The following is a 10,816-nucleotide window of genomic DNA, read 5'->3' as shown; positions in this document are numbered from 1 at the left end:
ATTCATATTTTGTTTGGAAACTTTTTTTAGCAATGTTTTGACGAAAAACAGGATGTTTGTGGACAAATTATAATATATGAAACTGAAATACCAATCATTGACTTTAGACTACTTTTGAGTCTGCAGCATTTCAGTGTTTATACTCTGTCCCGAATTTTTTCTTCCACCACTTTTTGCTTGATATTTCGATTATCATAAATACCTTTGTGCTCTAACTGCGTTCATCCACTTATATGAAAAATGTCCAGATTATCTGTTTTGAAACACCCCCTCTACCTCTCCAGGTTTCAATACACATAAAAAAAAGAAAGTCTACGGGGATTTTGCATTGCTTCAGTCATTTACAAGCCCGGATGATAACGTTGAAAAATTGCGCTAGGTCTCCCGAGTACTTTCGAATGGAGAAAAGATGTAAACATTTTCCATTATCAATCTTTTTAAGAAATCTGTGAAATTTTATGAGTGAAAAATGATAATTTTTCTTGGATATATTCCCTTTTATCGATTTTAACTGTATTGCTTTCACAGGTATGTGTATTTTTATCAAAAATCATCAAAAAGTGATGGAAGCAATAACTTGGGACAGACTATAGACTCCTCTACCTCTATAAAAAGTGAAGAGGCTACAGGCTGTTTAGTAAGACAGCCAGTGAAAATTGTGTATTTTGTGTACTCTGCATGAGCTGCAACCATGAGTGTAGTGCATAAGATTCCACTGTCATTCACCTTGTTTTTGATGGGTTTTTTAAAAAAGCAATTCTCCTCCTTAGCTTTGCTTTGATTTGAAAAACCATTTCGAAAATTTTGCAATTTGCAAAAAGTTTTAAGCCTTATAACTATACACGATTTTGAATTCTCCCATCGTAGATAAGGATGCACATAAATGTAATGCTTTTCCAGTCAATTTTTATCATACAGTAGACATTTATACTCACAAAATAAAAAATATAATAGTTTTATTTATAATATTTCTGACAAATATGTCAAATGTCCACAGCACATTGACATCATTTTTATATATACAATATATTTGTAAAAAAAACAAACCTAAAATACTAATCACAGGAATATATGAAACAACTAGGCTGAGTATAATTACAGTTGCATTACAACATACAAAGGAAACTATATATAGAAAAGTCCATCGAATATGACTCCTTTCCGACCTCTTGGAAGTGCCCCTCCCTTACAACCCGGATTGCTGCCCGTCTACCATACGACCATCTGAACACCATCATGATGCCTCTCGTAGATCTGAAATTCATAGATAACAAATGAGTAACGAAAGGAAATATCAACATATTCTTGTGTAATTCCGTGTGTTTCTGTTTCATTTGCTTCATTACTTCTATGCAACATTATTTAAAAATATTTTCAATTCCTTGCAACGTTGAATGCCTACGACTAATTCTTGGATTTAATGGACAGTCCGTAGAAATGCATATGTGAATTAATCTCTTAGGCGGCAAGAACAAAACTATAGGTGTGAGCAATCATATATAAGATTCCGGTCGCCATGTTGCTATAAAGTTTGCGCATTCAGTTATAATTAAATGATATGAAAATGCAAATTGAATCGACGGAGCGTATATAAATATTTTGTTACATTTATCTATTCAATTCAATTCAGTTTATTTCGCTCACACCATGGAATGGTACATGAGGTCAATCATTATATACAGTTCAAAAGTCAGAGGTACATTGTATAAATGAATAGATAAGTAGTAAATAAATAGTAAATAAGCATAAATATACAATATATACAATGAAGATAGGAAAAAGTATAACAATGGAGGACAGACTATTATATCAAACTGTATATTTTGATAATAAAATAACATAAATTTTTCAGGTTTGTAGCATTTGAACAAGACCCAAGTTCACAAAACTTAATAGTATTTGGCGCTGACCAGTATTTATCATCAAGATATTTACGTCTAAATGTCAATAGTTCTTTACATTCCAGAATATAATGAAATTCGTCAGCAATTTGACCAGAATTACATAAAATATACTAAAATATAAATTTTAAAATTAACTTTTCTAATTGGTTAGATCAATTGAATTAATTTACAAGACGTTTGTATATGTAAATAATATATATCGAATTAGCTCATAAGGTCTCGGCATGCAGTGGATTAAGCTTCAATTGAAATTATTTAAATTTTAAAAAAATATATTTTTTCTTTCTCTATCCTGCATTTCGTAAATTAATTTCAGTCAATTCCGTTCTAACATACCTGAAAATAATGGGATTTAAATCCAAAAGAATCATTTAAACTATAAATATATCTTATTCAATTTCATTCTTCCACATGCATGTCAAAAATTATTTTTCAAATAATTTGAATCTTTTAGATATATAACTGTATTGAATAGGATACAAATCAATGACAAAGAAGTCAATTTGAACAGAATTTGAGTAAGCGAACGATGAAATTGTCTTTATATTGCGACAGAAGCCAATGATCTGTTCTTTAATTTTTTCACAATAGATACACGCGTACGGGTACTCAGAATTAATAGTTTGTACACAAATGAACTTTCAAGGGGGAGAGTGTCGACTTAAGAATTATATTTCACACTCAAATTATTAATGTTTGACTTTTAATAGCTAGACATCATATAAACTTTTCAACTCCAATCAGAAAATGATTCTAAACGCATTTAGGGCCCTTTACAATTGTGCAATGATTTCACAAATCCAACAAAACGTATATACACATGTACTCGTGTGAACTATAATATGTCCTGAAAGTAGACTAATCCCAAGACTAATGTCCACGCGACCACACGTAATGATATAAAATCGATTTATGCACATAGAAGTTCACCCCTAATTCACCTGATCAATTAATAAAGATTACGATGACATAAAGATATTTCTATTAATTAGGATTTTCTATCCAACCTCGCATTTAATGCGGCGCGTTTTAGTAAAAACCGGACTTATCCCGATTCCAATCTGTATCTGGACAAAGTTGAAACTGCCAGATGTGTTCTTCTCTAGTGAACGTTGTCTTTACAAAAATTAGATTATTGAGAATCAAAAATTTCTTACTTGGCAATTTTTCATACTTTCATTATATCAGAATGATTGCCTTAAAATGATTTATGTATTTTAAAAAATAAACAGGTGTCGTATTTCATAGGACTTGGTTCTTCAAACACTCTTTTTCTCCTTCTCTCTATGGCGTTAGTCCAGTACCTGTGAACTCCTTGTTTTTCTCTTTGCCTTTGTTGTCTAGCTGTATATCACCGCTGATCTCGTATTCCGGCGGCCAATGGAGGCCCACAAACAGAATGTAGAGTACGCACCCAATGATAGCGCCCAGGTGGGGTCCCAGGATCGGAATCCAGAAGTAGCCATAGTCACGATGTCTATGAACATGCAGAAAAAGAAAATACTTCGTTAAAATGTGCTAGTTTGGTGTATATGGATATATATAAGATACTCATTTTTCTGTATTATTAATCAATGTTGCTGGAAGATATCATTTTAATTTCATGATAATTCACACAGATATAAATATAAAAACGATATGATACTTTTTGTATTAAAATGAAAACAACATGTAAAATGAAGATGATTCGTTAGTACAATATAAAATGAATTCCAGTCACGTGACGTAGACTTACGTAAAGGTACTGTCGCCCCACCCTGCGGCGAGGGTAAACAGCCGGGGACCCAGGTCACGGGCAGGGTTGATGGCGTACCCACAATTAAGGTGGTAGGTCATTCCAATCACAAACACGGCCAGACCCACACAGATCGGAACCAGGCCCTTGCTCGGGTTCATGTTCCGCTCGTCCGTGATGGCCATCACACAGATAAGGAGCATCGCTGTACCGAATATCTGGATAAAAAAATCTCAATGTATTAGTAATTAGAGTATTGCAACTGGTTAAACATTTGGAATAATCCGAATTTATATTAAATATTGGGCTAAGGGTATAGCTTACTAACCTTAAGGTAAAAACTTTTAAAATTGATTTTATACTCGCTATTGGCTTTAAATTGTACTTAATGTTCTATAAGAACAAGCCAAACGCACTGTACAGTGGTCTTTCCATCTGATAACATTTTTGCAAACACATTAATTGTGTTCATTCAAACTCTAAATTATTCGCTTTGTTTCTTTATCTTAATATTTCGAACGTTCATTAGGAGAGTAATAGTGTTTGATAGGCGAGTATTGTCCATTTTCCGAACGTTGCATAAGTTTACATTGATCTTGAATCATGCAGTATGCGATCTATTCTTCAATGTACATCTGTATAAAATAAGGCTTCTCTATGCTACAAAAGATTCATGATTATCTCTGGGTTTTTGCGTCAATTAATTAACAGGGGATTTTTGCACTTAATTTATATAAAGAGACAGGACAACGAACTCGTAAATAAGTATTACGAAAGATAGTTGCATGCTAGATGATAAAGTTCACATCCTCTTTAAAATACTTAATACATCATCAAAATGTTTCCTTTATATGATGGTTGTGATACATTCAGAAATCCGACAAGAACGAGTTCATGTGTTTATTTAATTCCATATATAACTAATGTGTATTGTTCCTTTTGTCCTTTGATTCGTACGGTGTTTTGCGAAAGATTCCAAAATATCGACGAAATTAATGCAGCAAAAATCACCATTAGGTTTTAATATTCTCCAGAGAAATCCAATTCTTCATTATAACATCCATAGAGATAGGGAGAGATTCCTCACAACAAAAAGATATCAATTCTAGCAGAAGGTTGTATCTTTATTAAGTAATTCACGCTGGTCATTGTTCGCTAGGTTGCATGGCTAGTAGATAGAACCGGGGTATACTTTATACAACTAACAAGTAACGGTGAAATACGCCTAAACACACACGTATGTACACACACACTTGTGGGATTTATTTCTAAATAGATGCATACAGTCAATATTTTTTTTACATTCGTTCTTGTCCTTTCCTATGTATTTTATCTGAGTACCATGAATGATGATGATGCGACATGTTCAGCTTAATAAACTTACGTTAGCACTATCAAGAATTCCACCCAAATCGATGGCTTTAATCATTGAACACAGACCAAGAGATTTTAAAGGGACATTAAAAACCATTAATCATTATTATAATATAGAAATTTTTACCATTGAAACAGATTATCCATAGGACTAAATATCAAAAGTAAACAAAAAGTGCGTGTGTTTTTTTTTTCATCATTTACCTGGTCTCCCAGAGCCGTGGGGGTGGTGACAAACTCCTGGGGGTAGGTGGCCCAGATCCCGGCTGTTCCGTTAACCCCCACCACCATTCTGGTCCCACCATCAAAATGGTCGAGGGCATCTTAAAGAACAATATAACTTACCATAATATTTTCAAAGTATGTATGCATCTCTTAAACGTCAGATATAGCAAACAGTTTTAAAAAATGGAAGCATACGAAATTATTCATGTCTATGATTAAAAGGAAAACTTTAAATGTTGTTTGCAAAATTGTTTCCCTATTAAATATAATGATTTTTATTCAAAACAAGCTCTTCTTTCTATTCAATAATTTCTTTTTGTTACTTTATGTTATGGCTGTGGGGGTCGAAACAAACGACTACTTCCGCAGTCTCGGGTATTGTGGGTAATCTGACATGTCAGCGATTATCCTTTCAATAATTGATCTAAAATCTTTATGACTGTGTGCAGTACATAGCTGAACTCGTTTTTAATAATGTATTTAATCTTTGAGGTGGTGGAAAGAGAAATTGTCAATCGAAACTGCGTACTTGGTTTTGAAATCTATCCTCTTTGAACATATTAAATAAATCTGCACTATTGTAAATACGCCGTTCCTTATAAAACATTTTAAAAAATCATTACAATCACAAAGTCAAGTCTGAATACCCATATAGATGATGTAGACAAAGAATGAGGCACAAAAAGCCCCGCAATACTGGGCCAACATGTAGATTGGAACTTTGTGCCAGGGAAAGCGACCAACCACAGCCAGCGCTAGCGACACGGCCGGGTTAATATGACCGCCTACAAGAAAGAGAAATAGATGTTAATCATTTATATCATATTCAGACATCATCTCCTTCCTTCAAAAATCTCAAAGATAGCCAAATACATGAAAACCATATCAAATATATGTACACCAGGAAAACGATGTTTTGGATTTTAATCAGTTAATAATTTCGTTTCGGGGGAGGAGGGGGGGGGTATGATTTATGCAAAAGCAGATTCCATTGAAATAAACTAATAAATAATTGTTACCCGAGACTCCTCCAGATGCATATAGACCCATCATAACACCAACGCCCCACGACCAGTGAATGGAATGGGCGGATCCTAGTTCTCCTTTGCTTAAAACGAACTGGGCCACTGAACCATCACCAAATACCTACATTCATCAAATATGCACTTATCAAAGTACAAAAATATATGAATAAAACAATTCCTTTGTAAGAGTGTCCTTACGTACACGTAAATAATTTGTCAAAATACAAAAATATATTAATTAAACAATTCCTTTGTAAGAGTGTCCTTACGTACACGTAAATAATTTGTCAAAATACAAAAATATATTAATAAAACAATTCCTTTGTAAGAGTATCCGTAAATGTAAATAAGTGACCAACTTACGATCAGGATGAATGTGCCGAGGAACTCCGCGAGAAATTCTCGGCACAGCTGACTTCGGATCCGTAGCTTGTTGGCCAAAGCGTCGCTCATCCTATATAGCAAATATTTCTTAGATGTAGTTTTCACATTCACATAAATTATAAATCGTAATTTATCCTTTGTAATTTTTTTTTATTGTTAAAGAAACTGAATTATGAATTGGTTCCGCTCCCACATTGATTCATACGTATTGATCATACATGTATGTAAAATCCAAAAGCAGAACTGAAAACGGAAACCTTGCAAGTCGTTAATACTTGAAGATATATATATCATATATAATTCAACCTTTTCAGTCAGAATAAATAGATAAGTAAACCAAAATCAGAAATTTACATGTAAGTGACATCCATTTAAAAATAAAATTTGTTAGTAACCTATTTTTATCATAATCTTATGGTCGAACTTTACCTTAGGTCTGTCGTTCGTGTTACAGATTCAAAACATCGCAATTACAGTGCTCCCAGGATCCAAACAGTAGTCAATACATGTTTTTTTTTCTTTTGGAATGCTAAATACAAATTATATTGATTCGGTTCCTAACAAAGTCAAAAGAGATTTTTTCCCCTTCAGACCCTGTATAGACTTAACGACAAGCGGGAATGCTGTAGCTAGGATGAAATCATATGCTTATTAAATATGGAATGGCATCGCTTTATCAGGATATTGGCAGACCTTTGCAAAGATTCAGACTAGAAACAACCAGAAATGGCCTACATGTAAATCGGAATGGTCTTTGATTGTACTCTAACGAACGATGACCTTAAAGAGGGTGTACATAGTTTAGCATTATTAGAAGGGATTAAGGGATTGCGAAGGGTTATGAATTGGACAAACAACATTGCATTCATCATAAGATATACAAGAATAGACCAAATGAAACCCCTTTCATGCCGTTACAACCACAACATCTTTATAAATTAATGTACAAATAAGACTTTTTTCTAGTTTTTATGTATAGCTGACTAGTAGTCGTATTTTAGTAGTGCCCCCCCCCCCCCCCGGAAAACTCAAATAACATTTGGAGCCCCCCCCCCCCCCCCGGAAAGTTTTCTGAATCCTGCATGGTCAGCAATGATAAAGAATGATAAAGTAGGAAGGGTACACTAAATACCGCTCATGTACACGTAGATTGTCAATGGTATACGGTTTTAAACTGCACACTTTCATCTAGATTACTTGCACTCGTAAAAAAATATCTATCGCACATTAAACGGCCTTACAAACAATTCTCATACAAAGCCTATACAAAAGTTAAATAGGTAATAGATAATCTAAACGTCACAATGTAGATCTTTCTTTTTTGGGGGGGGGGGGGGGGTGATTGCCACGGACGTGCAGCCCCTGGCCAATATTCTCTCACTCTTCGCCTTTCCGACAAAAATAAAGTTGTTTCCTAGATTTCTTTAATATTTTATTTTATTGATAAAGAAAGGTATTGCTCGTTTAGAATGCTTTTGCAGAAATCATTCAAATAAGGATTACTTAAATGGAATAGTAGGTTATATATTGGATAATATGTATTGACATGCATTTTCAAAGAGCAAATTCAAGACACCGACAACCCCCTACGGTCAATGATATCAGTATGTTACCATGGTAACACGATAAGACAGCGATACTCGTTCAAAAACCACCAAGTTGTAGAAGCTACACTTTAACATGTATATGTAACAATTGATTTATATAGACAATTTTGAATTCAAGATACCAAAACACATATATATGGGCACTTAACAAAGCACTGAAAGCATTGCACTGATCTGATTTGAGATAACGTGGGTTGATATTAAAATGGAATACGATCCATTATAGAGTAATACACATGCAATAAAAATGATTATGCATAACATTATGTCCCAATTTCATCAGGAAAATATGATAAGTAATTTTTAAAAAAAAATCTTTAATGGCAAAGAATACAAGAATATTCATACGGTTGAAATTAAATTAGAGGCATACAATCATCCCGGTAATTAAGTAAAACTGATCAATCTCATGGTTATGTGCGAGACGGAAGAAAGCCTTGTATTCAATCCTTAAAATATCGGTTTTAATTGACCGTGTGTCTATATAGAGTGTTGTTAAAATCAACTAGAAGGTTATGTGATTGTAAACCTCTTATCATAGGTTGCAATACGAATGATACTTAAAAAGTTTCTTTTATAGACCATAGAGTAACAGTTGATGACCATTTTAATAGTGAGTGAACAAAAATGGATACAATAATCGTGTGTTGTTTGGTGGTAAAGTTTTCGAAACGGTCATCGAATCTTCAAACCAGGAATGACATCTTGAAGATTATTTACAAACCTCTTGATGGCTGACATAAAACTGGGAATATTCAAGGATGTGCAATATTGTCTCTCACAGATAAAATGTGGGGAGATCGGGCGTATTCAATATTAATATTTGAATACTGCTACCATTAGGTATAGAGGGACCAAGGGTTAAGCTTGATATCTGTGTAAAAAATTTGGGGTACCATGACCCATTTTTTTTGTGTCAAATATTTCGAATTTGAAAATAAATGATAAAAAAAAATAAATTTAGAAACTAGAGCACCTGGTTACGTTGACCTATCGTAAAAATGAATATATCCAACAAAACCACTGATAAGCTACTGTCTGCAAGAAACCTTACCTTTGCCTTATGAATGAAAATCCCTCCTAAACACACAAGTCTCAATTGCACCTTGTAGAATCGTAACGATAAGGCAAAGAGGGCAAAAGTTAGCGATATTGGGACCTCCCAATCAAACTCAACACATAAAGTAAAGATAGGTCGGTTTCCGTTGGCCGCTTTTTGACACTCTCAACGCTTGGATACTGCAGACTGAAAATCTCCTTTAACAGTACTGATTTATTAATGGATGACAGAAGCAGCGAAACCAGGCAAATCGGGCAATCTTTTAAATCCCGTTCAGTTGTTTCGTGATTGGTAAGCTTTGCATCGTATGCACCGGTCAAAACCAACTGACTGAAAACCACCGATTAAGTACTTTGTGAAAATGTTCAGCAAATTTTACGTTTTCATGAGAAATCCCCCCTCTCTCTCTCTCTCTCTCTCTCTCTCTCTCTCTCTCTCTGAATCACTGTGTCTTTTTGTCTCGTCAGTTCTGAACTAACAGAAAAATGCCTACTAGTTAAATTGTACTTCATTAATTTGCTTCTAATGACCGATAAATTGAAATCCCTGGGTGCGGTACAATTTTCGCGGTGTGGTTCAGTGACACAAAGGGTAATTCAGATGCTTTCTCGAAGCTGATGAACGTTCTACACATAGACGTATTAAATCTTTTTGTACCAGTAAAATGTTTCAAGCTTAGAGAGAGAGAGAGAGAGAGAGGGATAAGGGGAGGGGTACAAGAAATACGAATTGAGAATATTTACATTGTAAAACCTTTCATTTTCCAACACTTTTCTCTGATAAGAAAAGCATGTCATGTTTTGCATTTGAAATTAAGTGCATGGTGGGAATACATAAATCTTACCTCGTTAAACACGATTGTTTCCTGTCGTCTGTTTCAGATTCCGCCATTTCTCGCTCGATTCTATCGTCTGTCTTTTCTTTCAACCGCATCCAATCTCCATCTGGCCTATGTTTACACTCTGCCAGAAATTGCTTATCATTTGGCATCAACAATTTGCTAAAATTCGCCCCAAAATATAGGTCGTATTGGTTTGAAGCACTGTTTTCGGTGCATGCAATGAGGAATATAATTACATATACATGTACATATATAGTATACCTTTATTTGGGTAACAAAAAATCTCGAAGAATTTTTCTTTTACAACCACCCCAAACCAATCTCTCTCTCTCTCTCTCTCTCTCTCTCTCTCTCTCTCCCCCCCCCCCCCCCCACACACACACACAAATTTCAGTGAAGTCGGCGATAAGAGCCCAATATATAACATTTAAATACAAGACTAACTTTAAATTATACTTGACTTACAAAAGCTTTATGTATCTACTTCAATATTAACTAGTATGTGTTATTCTGCGGGGGTCGTTCCATGCATTGTTGCGTAGAAGGGCTAGAAGAGATGTCGCTCCACATAAATTGTGAAACCGTAACTTTTTTGTAAGTAAGCTACAGTTCGGGTAATTAATCAGATGTTCATTCTTTTATTTCTAATTAATGTGGCGAA

General features: G+C 34.4%; 1 protein-coding gene across 3 annotated transcripts; it reads right to left on the bottom strand.

Annotated features, from left to right (window-relative positions):
• Nucleotides 1-939: 939 nt before the first annotated feature.
• Nucleotides 940-10,306, bottom strand: LOC128178993 (aquaporin-10-like). 3 transcript variants are annotated; one of them, XM_052846448.1, is made up of 8 exons: nt 10,159-10,306; nt 6,627-6,717; nt 6,258-6,384; nt 5,886-6,023; nt 5,218-5,336; nt 3,640-3,857; nt 3,209-3,381; nt 940-1,254 (listed from the first exon to the last, which is right to left on the bottom strand). In XM_052846448.1, exons 1-8 carry the CDS (start codon nt 10,302-10,304, stop codon nt 1,235-1,237), a joined length of 1,032 nt encoding a protein of 343 aa, XP_052702408.1. In that variant the 5' UTR covers nt 10,305-10,306; the 3' UTR covers nt 940-1,234. The 3 variants fall into 3 exon arrangements, with proteins under 3 accessions (XP_052702408.1, XP_052702409.1, XP_052702410.1); XM_052846449.1 differs by lacking the exon at nt 10,159-10,306 and adding an exon at nt 9,309-9,654; XM_052846450.1 differs by lacking the exon at nt 10,159-10,306 and adding an exon at nt 7,077-7,256.
• Nucleotides 10,307-10,816: the final 510 nt, after the last annotated feature.

This window comes from Crassostrea angulata, chromosome 3 (genome assembly GCF_025612915.1).
Source record: "Crassostrea angulata isolate pt1a10 chromosome 3, ASM2561291v2, whole genome shotgun sequence".
NCBI lineage: Eukaryota > Metazoa > Mollusca > Bivalvia > Ostreida > Ostreidae > Magallana > Magallana angulata.
The sequence above is the reverse complement of the archived record's forward strand: the minus strand, read 5'-3'. Positions and strand labels throughout refer to the sequence as shown.

What these genes read in the sequence shown, in the direction of transcription:
- LOC128178993 (XM_052846448.1), bottom strand. Translation starts at nt 10,304, where the DNA reads ATGCCAAATGATAAGCAATTTCTGGCAGAGTGTAAACATAGGCCAGAT. An exon ending in AAACAATCGTGTTTAACGAG is followed by an intron (nt 6,718 to 10,158) that starts GTAAGATTTATG and finishes TTTGCTATATAG; the next exon opens with GATGAGCGACGCTTTGGCCA. An exon ending in TGCATCTGGAGGAGTCTCGG is followed by an intron (nt 6,024 to 6,257) that starts GTAACAATTATT and finishes TCTTTCTTGTAG; the next exon opens with GCGGTCATATTAACCCGGCC.